This window comes from Gouania willdenowi, chromosome 16, assembly GCF_900634775.1.
Source record: "Gouania willdenowi chromosome 16, fGouWil2.1, whole genome shotgun sequence".
NCBI classification, from domain to species: Eukaryota; Metazoa; Chordata; class Actinopteri; order Blenniiformes; family Gobiesocidae; genus Gouania; species Gouania willdenowi.
Genome location: NC_041059.1, coordinates 16,831,155 through 16,851,852, shown reverse-complemented (window position 1 = coordinate 16,851,852; position 20,698 = coordinate 16,831,155). Strand labels below are relative to the sequence as shown.

At 36.1% G+C, this 20,698-nt stretch overlaps 1 protein-coding gene across 1 annotated transcript in view; it reads right to left on the bottom strand.

Annotated features, from left to right (window-relative positions):
* Positions 1–19,386, bottom strand: part of chn2 (chimerin 2) — a 33,474-nt gene extending 14,088 nt beyond the window's left edge. Inside the window, exons 1-4 of the mRNA XM_028469950.1 lie at positions 18,876–19,386; positions 9,533–9,571; positions 5,690–5,745; positions 511–542 (exon numbers count right to left, since the gene is read on the bottom strand). Coding sequence (XP_028325751.1) covers positions 511–542; positions 5,690–5,745; positions 9,533–9,571; positions 18,876–18,924 — 176 coding nt within the window. The 5' untranslated portion in view covers positions 18,925–19,386. The remainder of the gene's footprint in view (positions 1–510; positions 543–5,689; positions 5,746–9,532; positions 9,572–18,875) is intronic.
* Between the last annotated feature and the right edge of the window lie 1,312 nt (positions 19,387–20,698).

Genomic DNA, 20,698 nt, shown 5'->3' with positions numbered 1-20,698 from the left:
TTTGTGCCTTTTGTTGTCGTCTTGTGTGTTTTTGCTGTCGCTTTGTGTGTTTTTGAAGTCATTTAGCACATTTTCCTGTCATTTAGTTTGTTTTTTTGTTGTCGCTTCGTGTGTCATGAGCAAATTTGTGTTGTCATTTTCTGACATTTCTGTCATTTTTTGTGTATTTGTTTTCCGTCTTTTTGAAGTCATTTAGCGTATTTCCCTCTCATTTCATTGTTGCTATTGTTGTTTTTTTGTGTGTGTTATGAGTCAATTTGTGGGTTTTTGTTGTCATTTTATGGTTTTTGAGGCATTTTTTGTGTATTCGTTTTCTTTGTTTTTGTTGTTGTTTCGTGTGTCTTTGGAGTCATTTTGTGCATTTACATTGTCTAGTGTATATTTCTGTAAATTTGGGCCACCAGTTGCCTTATTCCTGCATCAAACCATCTAATTCCAGGCAAGAAAAGTCCATTAAAACTTTCTTGAAAGAAAAAAGAAAAAGTGTGATAGCGTTCAAATCATACTCACTCTCTGCCATAGTATTTGGGTCTGCTCTCCATCTGTTAAAGAAAGAAAAAGATACATTGGCTGCACTGATACAACGTGAAAACTCATTCCAAAATGTCTGCAAATTGTTCTAAAAGGGTTTTGAAAGATAAAGGACTGTCACTGCAGGACAGATGAACTCCATCTGTGTCCCAGCTACCAAACCATACAGTCTAATCACAGAGTGAGATGAATCAGAGGCAGTGCAGTAAAGCAGCTGCTAATAGACAGGCAGCTGCAACAAAGCACGCGTCACAGCGAGGATGATAAATGCACAGGACATAATCTGATCTACAATGGGCTTTAAATCAATAATAATCATGGGATAAGACACAAAGGAATAGCATGGTGTATTTTGTGGTTCTGTCAAAATGAATCAAACGAGACGTAAGAAGCAAGTACTGTATATCATGTGTATGGTACTCAGGTGCAATTTACCACGACTATTCTCAGGTATCGTACTTTAAATACTGACATTTCAAACCTATTAGCACTCATTTATATTGTATATACATCTATATATACAATATCTTTATATTGGATAGTTTGTTTATTTATATTTCTAGTTTACCTTGCAGTAAATGGGATTGCATCTAATTTTGTTGCACTTTTTTCCTGTATAATGACATTAAATTACTCTGATTATGAAGAAAACGCAACATTAAATATATCTACTTTTCTTATTGTTGTTAATAACGACAGGAAACAAACACAAAAGAAGTACTGTGTTAGAAGGACACAATGTGAAAATGATTTACCATTGGTGGGTTAAAGTGTACTATCAGTTTAAACACGATCTCTTTGCTCTTCCTCGTTGCTATATTTTGGAGTTGAGCATTCTGCTGTGTGCAGACCTCACTGATGTAATAACACACACTCTGATTAAAAAGTGTTCCTCCAGTGTTTGATGAGCAGCGTAATAATCTCAGTCAGATTGACATTTATGCAAATAGATCTTGCTTTAGACGGATAATAGACAGTGTATAATCGAGAGCCAAAGTGCAAAGCTCAATAATACATAACATGAATTAGGACTGAACGATTTTGGAAAATTATCTAACTGCGATTTTTTTCCCCTCAATATTGCGATTGCGATTTAATATGCAATTATTTTTTTTCAAGGGCCTCTTGTCATGTATTTTTCAATGAACACAAGCAATAAATCAATCTGTTTCATAATAAACAATTTCAGATTTACACTTTACACTTTAAATAAATATAAAATGTGCATTTTAAAGCACAGATTATAACAATAAAGTAAACAAATCTGCACTTCTTAAACACTCTCTGAGCTTAACATGACAGCACAAGACAGGACAAGAATAAAAACAAAAATTGTATCCTTTGCGATTAGAAAATCGCACTTTATGATATCGTGATAATATTGCAAATGCAATTAATCGTTCAGGCCTAATATGAACACACCGATAAGGTTTCCAAATGTGTAATCTGAGGGTTCAAAGTGAATATTAGATGTGATATTCAGTATAAAGTCTGTCTACTGTGTGAAAAGAATGCTCTCGGGTTTTTCACTATCATCCTAAGAACTGATTAAGAGTCTCTTAAAGGGAGAGGACTACTGTTAGGTGGATTGGTTTCTGATCAGTACAGCCCACATTTAGCCACACTTTGAGGGGATTAGATCAGACTATGTTCAGTAATGGGGGACTAAAAAGGAAGTTTCTAGGCAGTGAGCAAAGCCAAACAAGGCTCTGTGAGCTCCCCTTACCTTATCCTCACTCCTTTGTGTGTTTGTTGATAGATTACACTTTAACTGTTCAGTGTTTTACTTCGTGTTAATCTTTAATGGCTTCTTGTGTTTTTTTTTTTTTTAAGATCCTGGATGGAGAATTTGATCAATCTAACCACTATTTTAGCAACGCATTGTGGTTTAAAAGAACTCTTCCACAGCTGCTGCTTCGAATTAAACCTCAGAGAATGTCAGGCATGAACCTGAATATCTATGTTGCATAATGCAAAAATCAAGTTGATATTTTCCCTGATATGGACTCGGAATTGTTTTTGAAGTGAAAGGACACCACATCATTTAATGAAAATGATCACGCCTGTACTAGCCTGTACTTGTAGCCTGTGTAGGACAGTGTGTCCTTTCATATTTGCCTTCCCAGACCATCCCTGAGCCACCACCAAACTAGTCATGCTGGATGATGTCGCAGGCCGCGGAACATTCTCCACGGTGTCTCCAGACTATTTCACGTCTGTCACATGTCCTTAGGTTGAGCCTGCTCTTATCTCTGAAAAGCACAGGGCGCCAGTGGCTCATCTGCCCATGCTGGTGTTCAATGGGAAATGCTAATCGAGTCCCACGTTGCCAGGCAGTGAGCAGCACAGGGCCAAAAACGGGACACCGGGCCCTAAAAGCCACCCTCATACAGTCTGATTGTTTGCTCATAGACATCCACAGCAGTGACCTGATGGAGTCCAGCTCTACTACAGTAACTACCTGTGAGTGCTGAAATCTCATGGGTGGAGGTTTGTGCTGCGAGAAACTAAATTTGAAAGTAACAACTTGAAATTGAATTTATTGTTTTGAAACTGAATTAGTAACTTGAAATTGTATTTTTCCTGTTTAAAAAATTTAAACTTAGTACTTTCCAAAATGTATATATAATTCTGTTTCTCAAATTCAGATTCACTGAACACAATTCAATCTCACTACACAGAGACACGGTCCGCGGGGTTGAGCAATAAGTCACCGATTAATGGAACTCCTGTTTACATCTATAAAAACTCCTTTACAGCCCGTTGAGGTGTGAGCATAAATACTTATAATAAAGGCCTTTATTATATATATCTATAGAGCCCTGAAAAAACCTTAGATTAGTAACTTTGCATGGAAGTTATGTTTAGACTTTGCTAATAATTTATTGTTTAATTTAAAGTGTGTGTTTATGTTCACACGTGTGTGTATGTGTATGTATGTATATATGTGTATGTAGATATGTTTATGTGCTTACATGTCTTTTTTTTTCCCTCAGCCTAAGCTCACAAAGAAAATGTCTCATTGCCCCAGATTTATGTTTATTTTGTACGGTTGCCATACGGACAACCTCCGGTGCTATTGGTGCAGTTACCAAAGTACACATACAGTATGTAGCGTCTTAGGGTTAGGGTTAGGATTAGGTTATAACCCAATATCGCAACAATTTTTACGGTTAGGGTTCGGGTTAGAGTTAGATTTAGTATTAGTCACGCAACCTAAATTGGCCAATGCAGGCCGCTGCGTACGGATAGAATGTATATATATATATATATATATATATATATATATATATATATATATATATATATATATATATATATGCATGTGTACACATGTGTATATTAAATTGTATGCTCAACTCATATGGGAGCCCTGATGCACCTTAATATCTAGTTTTTTATTTTGATCTAATCTACCCCCTTTTGTATTGTTTTTTGTTCTTTGCTTTTGAAGAAGTTAGAAGTTGAGTTTATTATCCTCATCGAGAGTTTGTATTTTTTGAAATGTTATATATATATGTGTGTGTGTGTGTGTGTGTGTGTGTGTGTGTGTGTGTGTGTGTGTGTGTGTGTGTGTGTGTGTGTGTGTGTGTGAATCTGAATTTGAAAAGCAGAAATATATTGCATTTTTGGAATGAACTAAGATGATTTTTTTTTTTTCAGCAGGAAAAAATACAATTTCAAGTTACTAATTCAGTTTCTAGTGGCACAAATCTCTGCCCATAAAATCTCCTCCACGCTCCAAACACTGTGCTGGAAAACACAACAAAGGAGTTGGACTAGCTGTGCGACACTGACACTAGCCAAACGCAGAACTGGTAATGAATCAATCAGTTAAAAAAAAAAAAAAAAAGAAATCATCCCTGTTTTGGAGATGGGCTCATTATGGCCACTGTGCTGCACCTGAAGCAGCTGAAACTGATTACACCTCCCCTGCTACTATCAATACCTCAGGATTCTAATTGATGTAATAACACACACTCTGATTAAAAAGTGTTCCTCCAATGTTTGATCAGCAGTGTAATAAGAGCAGGTGTTCCTGTTTGGTTCAGTGCCTAAATACATACAGTACGGACAATAACTAAAGGGAAAAGAAGCAGATGAATATTTAAATAGTTTTGTCGCATTGATTTTTATCTGCAGCTTATTTTTTTTGCAAACACATTGCTGTTTGTTTTCATTAATACCGTTTTATCTGAACTACAGCCGTAGTTAAACTTATCCAAACAGTGAGTTGATATTATAAAGCTGATAAAAACACAATTCAGTTAAAAAGTGCTTCCTGTGACTGGATCTCAGGCTTATTTCCAGACAAACTTTCACTTTAAGTACCAACCATTCTTCAAATCAAACTTACCCATGCCACATGACCTCACAGATCACGTGATGTACGGCCCTCCTCCATGATGGAAGAACAAGCCACCGCGGGAAACGTTTTAGCGAAGCAGAGAGTCCAGAGCGATGGTAAACTTTTGCGCTGTTTGGGGGTTCGAACAAGTCCATATTCAGGAAATTAAACTAAACTAAACTAAACTAAATTAACCGGGCAGATCTATTTTTTCACACAAATTGATGTCATCAATAAAATAGCTCAGATTCTGAAAAACCAGCATTTCACACTCAATTATGAAAAATGAGCCTGGATTTAACCACATGGAGTCCATTATGAATAAAAGCAGCTTCTTCACAAATCCAGCCACAAAAAAACTGGTTGTAAGCTTCCAGTCCCTTAAAACTTCTCATGTGGTCCATTGTGTATGAGCTCGATGTAAAGACGAGGTCGTTCACAATGTCAGGATGAGTCACTCCCGGGAAATAAGAGACATCTTCATTCCATTTGTCAACAGGAACGTTGTAGGGTTCATTCCCGCCGATCAGACCTAGTTTCTCCTTGTACCGACTTCTCTAAGCTTCTGGTAAAGTGTCAACATAATCCGTGGCCGCCGACATATTGAGGCCAAACAGAGACGACCTTCGACAATCGTTTAGCACATGGGCTGCTTTCAAAAAGTCAAAAAATAACACTATTATTGATGTAAACACACCCACGCAGGTGCATCCGTATAGGGCCGTCATCTTCCAAGATGGCGTTGGGTCAATGTAGCGTGACGTCAGTCGCAAGGGTCTATATTTTGAACAAATTCAAAGGTACACTCACCTCATGAGGGCATGTGATCCTCTTTGGGCGTGGGGCCTCTTGCTGTAGCTGATACACTGTTCAGGAAAGATGCACATTAAAGACTGTTGAAAATATACACAATATTCATAGCGTACTCCACGTTTGACACAGGAAATACACCTTCAACTAACAGCTGGACAGGTGTAAACCAAGCATGGTGTGCAGCATTTATGTTCCATCCATCCATCCATTTTCATACCCGCTAATTCCCGTTTTAACAGGGTCGCGGGGGTCTACCGGTGCCAATCTCCGGCTCTCATAGGGCGCTGGTACACCCTGGACAGGGCGCCAATCCATCACAGGGCAACACAGACACAAACAACCATTCACTCTCTCATTCACTCCGATGGGCAATTTAGAGACTCCAATCAACCTTACAGTCATGTTTTTGGATTGTGGGAGGAAGCCGGAGTACTCGGAGGAAACCCACGCAGCACGTGGAGAACATGCAAACTCCACGCAGAAAGGACCCAAGTCCATCCCGGGGCTTGAACCCAGGACCTTCTTGCTGTGGGGCGGACGTGCTAACCACTAAGCCACCGTGCGCCATTTATGTTCCCAACTGTCAATATATCAACTATAGAGAGTTTATCCCAGTTCACGGACGCTGTCCTGTACGCAGCAGAAACAGAAAGAACTCACTCTATTACCTAAGTAATGGGAGTCTGAGCACGGAGTGCTTTACATGACAGGACAATATATTTAAAGGCCATTTGTGTGAATTAGGACCTGTTGTCCGTTTACCTAATGTGTACTGATGGCACTACACATTAATTGTGACTTCAAAATGTATGGCTGGCTCACACACACACACAAATGCACAAACGCACACACAAGCACGAAGAGAGACAGAGAAAAAGCACATCTAAGTTTGTGTAAAAATTTGAAGTAGAGGAAAATCTTCTATTTATTTATAGAAGTAAGAAGTGATACATTACTGCCATCTGCTTTACCTTACAACTGAATGTTTGTTGACATTTTCTAAAGATAGAGACAATAAGTTCATTTTCTGTTTATTCTGTCTGGCTCCAACCAGTCAATGAGAAAGATTCACTCCAATGAGACAAAAACCACTTAAGCCAAAGACCAGATAAGTTAAAAAAAAATACAACCAACTAAAAACAATAGAAACAACAGCACTCAGAGAGCGCAAACCTCTGCCAAATATCCAACAGGTTCAAATGAATGGGCACCCCCATTTCTTAATAATATTGCCATTAATTATGCAGTCCAGATACGATCCAGATGAAACTTGATGAGGGATTTGAGGAAACAACCCAACATAATTCAGTGAAATTTCATACATTTCGGTCAATTACAAACAAAGATGAGATGCTTTGTCAATGATGAGAAATAGAGATTTTGTATCAATATATTGATCTTTTTTTTTATTTTTTTTTTTTTTTTTTTTTTATATAATAATATATTGATCTGATTCCCTTCAAAATATAATCTTCCATGTTGTAAGGTTTATCTTTGATTAAAATGTCATCAAAATCTGTAAAGTACTTTTGACGTAATCCTGCAAACAGACAAACAAACAAACAAAAACCAAATAAATAAACATCAGTGAAATTACCTCCTTGGCGAATGTAATGTGTGGATGGTGAGATCTACCCTGATATGCAGAAATACTTCAGTGTTAGGGTTAAAATAACCTATTTTCCTGATACAAAAGAAAGCAATTAGAGTGATCAGCCATGCAGAATATCCTGCTCCAACAAATCCACTTTTTTTTATTAGATTAAATATCTTAACATTGTATGATCTTGTTGATGTTTACACAGCAGTTGTGATGTACAAGGCACACCACCTCATGCTTCCTCATTGTCTACAAGACAGGACTAATACAATGAGAAGGTGTATATCAGTCAAAGGAGTTGATTTATGGAACGGTATGAAACTATTCATGCATTAAAACAAATCTATAAGTTAAAAGTCATGGAAAAGTATAGCACACTTGAATGAAGATCATTAGAAAAGAAGTTAATCGCGGATGCATAACATAACTTTGATTCCTGACGTTTAAGTTTTGTGCCTATGTGTTACAATCGTCGGTATTACAGTAACTGTATTGAGTGCTCTCTTTGGTAATAGTGTCACAGCTGACGTGTGACGTGTTTGTAATGACCAAAAAAATAAACTACTACTAAAAAAAAATAAAAAAAATGTAAATGTATTAAGGGGAAAATGTCTTTTTGATTTGATTTGTTTGTACGTTGAATGCAGAAACAAATACTTCAGAAAAGCCTGACATCAAAGGCAGCTGTTCAAAGGGATGAACTAATGCCCTTTTACTAAAAGTTTTTTTTTCCCAGAGGTTGGTAACCTATTTAACTCACTGTCAATTATTTGCACCAATATTAAACTAGTGCAGCAGACGCTTTTATCCAAAGCAACAAACTACATAAGCAGTTTGGGTTAAGGGACTTGCTCAGCGTAACACAGTGATGCCCAGGTTGGAATCAAACTGGTGACTCTTCAATTACCTTAACCATTACGCCATCACCGTCCTAGCATGATTTTCATGTTCAAACTAGTAAACACATGAGATTTGAATACTTTGAAGGGTAGATTGTCAGTGGTGATGAAAGGTTGTTCCAAAAGGGAGGAGAAAGCTTTCGTCACACATTCACATAACTCAATTTATGATTTAAAAAGAGGTCGGCTTCATCACTGTGTTGACATTTTATTTCAGCATGTTTTATATTCACTGTTCTCTTGTATTATTGTCTATATACTGGCTCATCTGTAAGCTTCATGCACACAACAAATAGAGTTTTTAGGTATAATGTAGGCCCATGTTACTCATAATCACATTTTTATCACATTCTCAAACCACTTCCTCCCACGTAGCCAAATTACACTGAAGTGAGAGTGGGCGTTCAATAGACCCCATTCCAGCTCAGCTTCTTTGCAGGTAGAACATCATGTTATCCTGAGGGCTTCTAACATATTTTACTCACAGATTAGGATTTCAGCATTTGCATGTGTGAAAATGTTGAGTATAGGTTATAGTGCATGTGTCCCTTTTAAAGCACTGAGTACAGAAATCCATTAGGATTAGCAAAAGAAAATTTATTTAAAGTATCCCATAGAACAGAGGTGGGCAACTTCTATCACAGCGAGGACCAAAAAAATGTGTTTGTTTGATGGAAGGGCCACATTATCAACATCCATGTTAGCATTTAGAATTTAGAACGACCAATCTGAGTGTTAACACAGGAAAGAACAAAGAGTTTTAATAGTAAATTTGTGTGTTTTTCTGTCATTCTACTGTATGTATGTTTGTTGTTTTCTTGTTTATTATTAGGCATTTCTTTAGTCCTTTTCTGTGTTTTTCTGTAGAATGTATGTTTTTTGGAGTCACATTGTGTATTTCTGTTGTCATTTTGCTTGTTTGTTAGTACTGTGGGTTTTGCGGAGTCCTTTTTTGCGTGTTTTTCTTGTCTTTTTTGTGTACTTTTGTTGTCATTTTGTATATTTTTGGAGTCATTTTTGTTGTCGTTTTGTGTTATTTGGACACATTTTGTGTATCACTGTTGCCGTTTTGTTCAATTTTGTAGTAGTTTTGTGTGTTTTTGCATAATTTCCTGTGTTTCTCTTGTCTTTTACTATTTTTTTCTTGCAGCGTTATACAAGCAATTCTTACTTTTGTTTTGTGTATTTTTCTGTCATTTTGTACGTTCACTTTGGGGGCTGCATAAAATTAGATCAAGGGTCGCATGTGGCCCCCGTGCCGCCAGTTGCCCATGTCTGCCATAGACCTACACAGATTGTCACGTATTACTAAACAGTGGATGAACTGATAGAAATACTCACAGTAAGATTTCCATATTGGTGGTTGGTAATCCTCAGGGTCTGCGAAAAGAAATTAAACAGACATCTGTGATTATCACCAACAGGCAGCCATGTTTTACTCTAAATAACGACTCAATTTAGAATTCATTCCCAGTGGAATAAATGGGGGATTTACAACAAAATCGTGTCACTATTCTTTATCCCTCTATTGTGTTCAAGCATTATTCACACTATACAGTACAGTTCTAACCGCATAAGCTGCTTTATAGACAATCAATGCAGACTTTAGTGATTGAACACTTTGAAGGTTGCATCTGATCAATAATACCCACCGGCAGGGTATTAAGAACATGACAACAGTCCCATTCAGCACATGTGGACACGATGTTAACCTGTCACCTATAGCCAGCTGGTATTAGGTATTAGGGCTGAGTTATGACTGTACAAGCACTCACACTAGTTAAATACAGTTCATATATATAGTTTTAATACTGTTTTCATATTTTGGAGTGCACTGTTGCATTAAGAGAGCAAAAGTGGGAGAGTAGGTGGATGAGTAAAAGCCCCGCAGCAAGAAATGATTTGCAACATTACTTGGAGTTTGAGTAATGACTTGTAATGGCCTTGGATCGTGCCGTTATTAAAGGGGGGAAAAAAAGCTGCAGAAAATGTGCTAAAGTAGCAAAGCTATTAAAGTAATTTCTGGCATAAAGTCATTCAAAACACAGAGATAATGGTGACATGGGCAAACGTGTATTTAAAGATTTTAAGCAATAACTTCAAAGTAAAAGTGACGACCTCAGGCAAGTTTAGATACTACAAACAGACTGAACTAATAGATAATAACAACCTCCAGTTAAAAACAAAAAGGGTATTTAGAGTTATTTCATTCATCATTCATCTTACCTAAACGTGTTGCCCTAATTGTTCTAAGTAGACAAGACATTACTATTTAGTTGTTTTTATACCACTGTAAGTTACAGACTTTTACTCAGTGTTTTTCCTCCGAGTTGAAACTAATATGTGACACACAGATCAGCATGAGACCACATCAAGTTCATCTCATGTCAAGAATAACTGTAATAATATTAGAAATGAAAGGATCTACTCGACTACTGCTATTGCTGTCTTCTAGAACAATAGCACCATTATAGTGGTTTCAGATTGTTGACCCACTGCCAATCATGTGTTCCATATTTTCTTGCTTTCAAACTATATATAACTGGACTCATGACTACACAATAACCATCAGGGTTACACACAAAGCAGTGGATGTAAAGAATGAGACTGGGAAAGCCTATCCCAGTACAATGTACGGTAAACACAAATTAGTTACTAGAACTCAAAAAAATTGAGGCAATAGGTTGCCTTAATTGTGATTAAATTAAAAGTCAAAAGTTTCTAGAACTTAAAAGGTTGTACTTTTTGATAACAGTTAAATTAAAGTGCTATATGAATTAACTTTATTTTTAAATAATCCCCATTTGAAACGACATAAATAACAGGATTTTATCATTGTTAGCATGTAATAACTTAATTCTATTAAGTTGTACTTAAGCTGTGTTTGTAAGTTATGGTTACTAGAGGTGTCCTGATCTGATATCTATATCGGTCCGATATAAGACAGAAAACGAATATCGGATTTTATCGGACTGCATCGAAAATCTCCAATATATATAAATATAATATATTATATTTCTTTTATTGTAGAATACTGTAGATATTATATTGAAAGTTAAAATTCATGTAACCAATTGGTTAATAATAAACGGGTCAGTTTTTCTCATACCTACTGTTGCTGACTATTGCTTTCTGTTTGAGTGACATCACTTGATCAAGCCTTTTTTAACATTCATAAAAGTATGTATGATTCGTGCTGATATCGCATCGGATCAATATCGGTATCAGCCAATACTCAAGGCTGTAATATCGGTATCGTATTGGAAGTGAAAAGGTTGTATTGGGACATCCCTAATGCTTACTTATAAACAAATAATAATATAATATAGTTCAATTTACTCAAAAAAAATAGTTCAAGTAGTTCAACTTGACATAATTAACTTTTTTTATAATTTTGAATAACTACTTAATCTATTAAAGTCTATTTACGTTCAGGTTTACAGGGTACTTTTTAAATTTAAACAACTAATCGTTTTATACAGTTACATAAAACAGTCATTCTTTCATTCATTTATTCATGCCATTACAGTATATTGTGAGGCTAACACATTGAGACTCAGGCAGTTACTTTGAAATCCACATCAAAACTCACATACACGTTTAGAAAATACAAACTAATTGGATCAATGGATGACAACAGCACCCTACAAACACCCTGGCCAGGAATAATATGCATAATAAGCAATCACAGTGGCTCATATCACACATCAAATGCACAAAACAGCTGCTCATTGTCGCAGCGTCTCAAATATTTGACTACCTGTCTGGGCAACAAATTGTATTGATCCAGTAGTTAAAAATCATTCATGTTTTGACTCATCAGCCAAGCAGAAACACACCTCTCTCAGACCAGAGGTATGAAATCAAACACACCTCAGACATGACGGGAATCACCGCTTATACCCAGAGAACACATAATGGATGGTAGTCAGGTTAAATCTACTTATTACTAATGACATGCACATGTGTACCACCAAATATTGTTGTTTTAAACCGTAGCTCAGGAGGAGAAACGAGCAGAGTGTCTCCTGGCAGGAGTATGAGTGAGAGCAGTGAAAAAGCTCATTGCTGCTTCTCGTCATGTTTGGTGGAAAAGCACAGACGACACACGGACAGACATACATTGACAAGGAAAATAAGTCTGTCAACGATAAAAGCCACTGAGCCGAGAAGTGGCAGCTTCAAAGATGAATGTTGTGGTTGAAACCTTTCACTGAATGTCTCTTGAAAAAAAAAACAACTAAATAACCTTCAGGCTTCATGCTCCTGTTAGCCATAAGCTGCCTTGGAAAATGTATGTTTGTAACATTAAGGCTTTGTCAGTGTGTGCTGCACCGATAGCACTGTGAAAGATTCATTCCTGTGTCATATATTAAAAAAAAATGTGATTTCATCGGGTAAGCTGCAAAATATGTTTTTCTCAATTTCTCTCATTGATGAATGATTGATTTCAGTCTGGAAACCAGTTGGCGGTCAGTCCACACACACCAGCACATTGTGTACGACCTCAAATGTACATTTATGTGAACCTAATCTTCCACACAGATGCAAACACAAGCACACACACGCACATAAACACCCAGAAACCCAAAGAGCTTCAAAAGGAATTTTAGAGTGTGTGTCTGATGATCAGGAAGAATAAGTTATTCCTTCCTCTGAGCCAGAGGGCTCCACTCCTTCAAAGAAAACTCTCCCTATAGAGACGCCATCCATTCAGTGAATTCATTACAGGCAGGTGTGAGCTTGATTGACCTAGTAAATGATGCGTATGGATTGGGTTTGGATGATTGATTTCTAAATGTACACATGTAAAAACTAATGCTGATCAATGGCTGTGATTAAGCGTCTGTGTATGAACAGTTTTGAATGACCAATAAAATTATTTAAGCTTTTTTGAAAAGAGGACAGAAAATGCAAAGAACCCGATTAAAGCAGTTGTTAATCACCATCGGTCAATAGTGAGGCCGATTAATCACTTTTTTTCTGCGTGGAAATTGTGAATAGGCAGTAATAAATACAAAATGTAATTACAACATTAGGAGAAGTGCACTAGTTAATTCATTCTTTACAGTTACATTTTGTCTTTATTGATTCATCCATGTTTAATGTTTGCAAACTTCATTTTTAAATATTTTTTTCATTTTGTATTCCCGAAATGCAGTTTGCACAAGTTTGCCTTTTTCTTATTTGTCAGTGTCTTTACAGTCCTTATATTGACAGTGTTACTAATTAAAATTCCGTATTTTAATTTAGGAGTGTTATGTTTCCTTGTCTTGAATCATATTTTGGCTATTATAAGAATTTGTGTTCATGTACAGTATATATTAGGGCTGGGCAAAAAAATCATTCATCGATTTATCAAATTTGTAGATAAAAATAATTTTATTTTGCAAATTTGAGTTTTTTTTGTTTTTTTTTTTCTTCAACCACAGTTTTTTCAGTGGGTTACCATAGCGTGATGTGAGCCAGCTTCCTCTTTGTTTACCCTTTGAGTAGGCTATATGTGTGCCACAGGCAATAATGTTTTATTTGCACGATGCTGAGATGCTAAGGGAAGAGTTAATTATTTTTTTAATTGTAATATACGTATGTTGTAGAATATGTAATTATCTGATTTCTTAATCAGAAAATTTAAGCGACTGTGAAGTTGCTGTTGCACTTTTGCTTAAACCTGGGTTAAAGCTTGAAATTGTTGGGATTGTTCTACGCATTTTAACTCGTGAGTACAATCACAGCAATAAAGTTGCACTTTTGACAATATATCTGATGTCTGCAGTCATTTTTAAGTGCATTGAAAAAAAAGTTGAAAATCAAATCAAAACTCAAATTTTTCTTTTAAAAAAAAAAAAATCAAAGATTATTATAATTTTTTTTTAGGCAAAATGGCTCAGCCCTAGTATATAACCTGTGTGTATCAATGTTCTTATTTCATATATCTACCAATATATCTTTGTAAACCAATACTGGTGCCCCAAAAATTCACATATGGGCCGAGTTCTAATGCAAACCTTATGAGAGCTATTTTACTTTGTCAACTTTGTCCAAGAAAATTGAACCAAATCAATAAAATAAAGCCCTTAATCATACTTAACCATACTCCTAAATCATCCTGTGAAGGTAAGCTACTGCTGTAACCACAGCCCTGGGACAACATGGCCTAATCCTGGCGACAAATCTGCATACAACAGGAATGTGGGTGCAAAGTTGCAAAAAGACACACCGGTATTGATTCAAGATGGAACCATCAATACGTCAGCCAGTCCAAACCAATCATCTTTAGTTTGATATGTCAATATGCTCAACATTTACCCATTTTTATGGGTTGGAATGAGATAAGGGACTTTTAAGTCCAATACAAACATTTAAATGTACGACAAAGATATGTGGTCACAAGAATGATGACGATTGATGTTGAAACCTGTTAATGTGATGTTCATTCTCTTTAAGGACTCTTTTCCATGGGGATTGATGTACATACAGTATAAATACATAATAATAAACCACATTTTGGCAGGAGATGTTGCATATTTCTGTACAATTTTTTTAGTCTGTGGTCACGGTGGTGTGTCTAACTGGAAGATCCTTCTGTAATATAAATCTACCTTTGGTTTAGAATAAATGAAGCTGAACTTAACTGAACCAGGGATGGTTTGTATGATCTGTTTCACAAATTGGACAAAAAAGAATAGTCTAATCATAATATACGTCCTATAAATGTGAGACAACGTACAGCTTTAGGGAACTCTGAGTGCATCTGAAATATGACATTTCTCTTTAATACCAGGGTAGACACATGCATGCACAGCGTGTCTGTGGGACGCAGCAGTGATGCAGCAGGAACACCATCTGTGATTAAATTTTGCACCGATCCAAACACATGAGTTTGTACACAGCCCTGGGGTTTGATGATCCCGTTATATCACGAACAAATTAGCTGACACGCTAACGCTATAAAACATGCAAGTCACTGGGTGTACATGACAGAAAACCAATTAAGATTTATTCTGTGGAGGACGGGAAAAAAAAAAAAAAATTCTCAGAATTTGTAAAAACATTTTTGAGGTGAACTGCAGCGTTTGTCAGAGACGAAGAGGATGTTGTCGGGCAGAAAGCCACTGTGTAGTACAAGGCTACAATTTAACCTCCCTCAACAATTTTGTCATTTAATGCTGAAGCTGACGACAGACTTCCACGCTCTTTTTCTCGAGTTATTTTCAAAGCTTTCCCCCATGGGGCATCTTGGCAAATAGACTACTGCTGATACTGTACGAGCTTCCATACCCACCCATGCCAAAAATCTGTAGGACACTCCCAGATGGAGAAAACAAGCCAAAAACTATCATTGAGGTGGAAAAACAAGAGTGTAACAAACATACTGCAACCTTTCCATGTTTTTAGATGTAGTATGATAGTATCATATAGCTGGATATATATTAGAATTATGTGTACAAACTCATTTTAGTTCAAAGGCCAAATACGGACCAGTTGGATCACAAGTGGGCCGCAGGTTTTAGGTGGGAAAACCAAACCATTTCAAAATTATTGTGCCCACGTTTGTGCTTCCAGTTATAAATTAGACATAAAGCATAGAAGGCACCAACAATATCTAAGCAATAAGTGACAGATTTATTTATTTTTCGACCAATTTTTATTTAATTTACAGAGATTTGGTGGAATAATTTGAGAAAAATTGCAGGATTTTGGAAAAATGTAGAATTCTTTTAACAGCAATTCACAACTGAATTATTTGGTAATTTACACCAGTGCCTCTCAAACTATTTCTCCTATTTCCCCCATTTTGCTCAGATAAATGAGTGATAACACACATTCTAAAGAATCTCACTTTGTAAATAAGTGAAATGAAACAATATTTAGTGCCTCCCGAGTCCTGAATAGATTTATTTCTATAGTTTTGATCATTTCCAGTCACCTCCTGCCTGGTGTGGGACCAACACTGATCCTTGTATTTGTGTTTTTCTTATACATTGTGCTATAAATAATTCACAACAAACATATTAATTACATTACCAGTCACATACAAAAGATCACATGATACACTTAATACTAACACAAGCTAAAAATCCCTCCACTGCCAGCATTTGGTTTGCAGTGAGAATAAATGACCTACTGTGTGCAGCAGAAACTGTGAAAAGATCTCATGTCATGGTAAAAATCTTGTGTCTGGCTGCCAAAGAGCTTTGCATGAAAATAATAACACCCATGTGACAACCACTCTATCCCTGGCAGCAGTGCTGCTTATAACCTCTGATAATTATATTGTGAGGCCAACAGTAATGACAACCCTCCAAAGCCACAGAAAGTAAAGAGTTTCCTCTTAAAGCTGCATTGGTTGAGCTGTAAAACTAACTGCTTTCTGAGAGGCAAACAGAAGATAATGCTGTGTGGTTGGTTAGCTTTGCTTGTATCAGCTTGGAAACCACCTTATTTCCCATTGAGCTGCAGTGTCTTTTGAAGAGCAGGATTCTCAAAACAAACTCACAGGGAAAAACCTCTAAAATAATACTTTTCAATGGGGCGTTGATTGTAAAGCAACTTTTTGCAACACTGAGCAACAAACTTCTTTTAAAAATCATGTGTTATATATATATATATATATATATATATATATATTTTTTTTTTTTTTTTTTTAAATGTTACTCTAGACCAGATTTACAGCAGTGAAATTTATTTTATTGTAAAAATATAATCTAAATGTTGAATCTGAATCTAAATGTTAAATCTAAATGTTAAATCCAAATCTAAATGTTAAATCCAAATCTAAATGTTAAATCTAAATGTTAAATCTAAAATTTAAATCTAAAATTTAAATCTAAAAATTTAATCTGAATCTAAATGTTAAATCAAAAATTTAAATCTAAATATTGAATCTGAATCTAAATGTTAAATCTAAGTCTAAATGTTAAATCTAAATGTTACGGGTGAAACTTAATATGTAGCTTCACCGGTAGTACCAAAATAAATTTCTGGTGAATTTAAATTGATTTGAATAGATTTAACATTTACATTTAGTATTTAACATTTATATTTAACATTAACATTGTATTCTTATGAGAAAATACATTTCACAAATATTGCTGTAAATTTGGTCAAAAGTAACCTAAAAAAAATTTCACACGTTTTTTTAAACGTGGTTTGTTGCTAAATGTTGCAAAAAGTTACCATTTATTTTAGCTTGCACAACTTTACAATCTGCGCCCCAAACTTTTCTGTGTTACAATCATTTGCATCATTTCTTACAAAGCTTTTGTAGGTCAGAGAAGTTTCTGTGCTCATTTTAGATGAGACTCTCTCTGTGTGGGAAACAAACTAAAATGCTGAGAGTGGTATTATAAACAAGCAGTCCCCCTTCCCATGTCTCCCCCACAGCCACACTCTCATGCCTGAGGTCGCTGGCACTGCTGCTGCAACATCAAATAGTGCTTTGATGAAGGACTTTGTATTCCATAGCCTAGCAAACACGCTTTTATCATCACAGACAAGCACTGGGCTGCTGTCAGTCTAGTGTTTTATTTAAATATGCGTTAAGCCATTTTGTGTATTTCATTTTCTGAAATGTGAACACATAAAAGCACATTTCCTAAGATGTGGAATACGTATTGAATGATGAATTGTTCTACTTTCCATACTCGAGTGATGTGAATGTTTGTTAGGAGAATAAAGCAGACAGTTTCAATCTCAAATGTCCCTTTTAGATAAACATCTCAGCTTCTCTTTATGACTGTCTGTGGTGACAGCATTGAAACCTTCTTGTCCATAGAGATACAGAGGAAGTCCTTTATCTTTGATGCTTCCTCTGCAGCATCCACTTAGAACAGATGGCAATGTTTTTGTTCTTGTCGTCCTATGGGGTGCTGGATGTAAAAACTAGGTTACTGTTTCATAGCTGACATATTTTGAACATTAAGCTCATTTTCCTCACATTTAGCTCATTTTTCTTTCATTTGAGACAATTTCATGTAAAACAGCATTTTCTATGTCATTGTTAAAAATGTGTAAACATGAAAAATAAATCTAAATGTTAAATCTAAATTTTAATAATAAATCAAAATGTAAATATTAAATCTAAATGTTAAATCTAAATGTAAATCGGAAACATAAATCTTAAATCTAAATCTAAATGTGAAATGTAAATCTAAATGTAAACGTTAAATCTAAATCTATATGGTAAATGTAAATCAAAATGTTAAATCTAAATGTTAAATCGGTTGCCAAGTGTAAAGCTAAATGTTTAGAAATTACACAAAGTTGGGCATGTCAGTGCCTGTCCATCACGAGGTGATATATCTAACATTTAGATATCAATTTAACATTTTTTAGATTTACATTTAACATTTACATTTAGATTTAGATTTAACATTTGCATTTAGATTTAGATTTAACATTTGCATTTAGATTTATTTTTCGTGTTCACATTTTTAACAATGATATAGAACATGCTGTTTAACATGAATGTCTGTGTCAAATGAAGGAAAAATTTTCCAAATGTGAGGAAAGCTTCATACATATTAAAAATACATCAGCTATGAAAAAGTGACTGAGTTTTTAAACCATCCTGCCACAATCTCAAAAAACACAAAACAAACACGAGAATAGGTTATTGACTGCGAACAATAGGAGATCCAGTGCATGGACATGTGTAGGACATGTGTGTTCTGGCTCTTACCTGAAGACAGAGATGAACCTGAGAGGCTTGAGTTGCTGGATGCAGCCATGCCACACACTTTCAGCTTTGGGTTTGGTTCACATGGGTTCCCTGCAGCAGCAGCTCCAGCAGCAGCAGCTCCATGCCTCTCAGACCCATGTGAGCTTCACCTTTGACGGCTGACAGCTGATCATGTCCGGGTCCAGTTTGGTCCCTCCACTCTGTGGGTCTGTCTCACCGTCGGCGCGCCTTGTTGAGCACCTCAAACTGCCGCAGGCGCTGATGTCAGCCGGATCAGAGACTATGAATGTAAACCATCTGATTAGCTGCAGTGGATCAGCGTTTTATTCACACCGTGCAGAGATTAGTCGGTGTCAGTCGGTGCGTTGAGGAGTCGGTGGTGTCCATGTGCCACTGACTGACTGACTGAGGCTGGAATAAACACCGCAGCAGCAGCAGCAGCAGCAGCAACACAGAGACGCGCCTTCTTAAAGCGAAAGTTTGGAGGCAGCGGTGCCAGATGTGCACAACCAAAGCCGCATCTGTCCTCAATCACACACACACACAGTATCAGGATATGACAGTGTAAATATATGCATAAAGTTCATCACTGACAGACTCTACATACGTTCAACCTTTTAGTCTAACGTTGTTAGAATGGACACAAAACCTCAGCTTTTAGCGCCATCTGGCGGACTGTCTGGTTTCAAATCAATGTTGGATGTTCATTATTTATGTACAGGAAAAAAAAAATATCAGAATCAGAAAAGTTTTTATTCGCCAAGTACAGTTTAAAAACTGCACAAGGAATTTAACTTGGTAGTTGGTGCAAAGAACAAAAAAACAAACCAGAAACAACAACAACAACAACAACAACAACAACAACAACAATAATAATAATAATAATAATAATAATAATAATAATAATAATAATAATAATAATAAATGATAAATATATACAATGTGCCAGAGTTTGCACTTACAGTTGAAAATTAGGCATGAAGTATGGGAGGCATCAACAATATCTAAGCAATAAGTGACAGATACTTAAAGGTTGTTTGATTTATTTATTTTTGACCAAAATGTATTTAATTTGTGGAGATTTTTGTGGAATTATTTAAAAAAAAAAATTGCAGGTTTTTGGAAAGATTTAGAGTTCTTTCAATAACAATTTACAACTGCAATTTTTGGTCATTTACACAATGATTCATTCTCTGTCATTATCACTTTCTCCTGTGGGCTGAGTCAATGCTCTGAAGGGCCGGATTTGGGCCCCGGGCCTTGAGTTTTACACATGGGCTCGTGCATTGATTTGAGATGTGAACCTGCACAGGGTTTGTTGGCCACCTACAGTCCACTGCAGGAGAGAGTCTGACCCCTGGAGCCACTTTTAAATAAATAGAACATAAAAAAATAATTTCAACAACTATGTCACTGCTATAAGGTAAAACACACAAAAATGGAATAGACTGCAAAAAATACCACTAGTACCCCTAAAGTGTGTCAGCAGATTCCTGTATGGCCTCTGCTGTGCACAGAGCAACTGTAACTATACAGGAGAGGTATTAAAGTTTTACTGAGGTTCAGCTATTTTGGAAAAAGGAATTCACCATTACTTCATTAATGCTTCAGTTTATTGTTGACTAGGTTGGACTATAATTGGACGCTCACATGGAGTGAAAAACTCAGGTGGGAAAAAAAATGGTAAATTATTTCATGTTGTCTTATGTGGTCCATATACTTACCTCTTGTTGGGGGGATTTTTGTAAATGTGTGTGTATAGGATAGTCTGTGAATTGTCTGACAGATATAACTTCCTATCAACCAAAAGCTATTAGACGGTG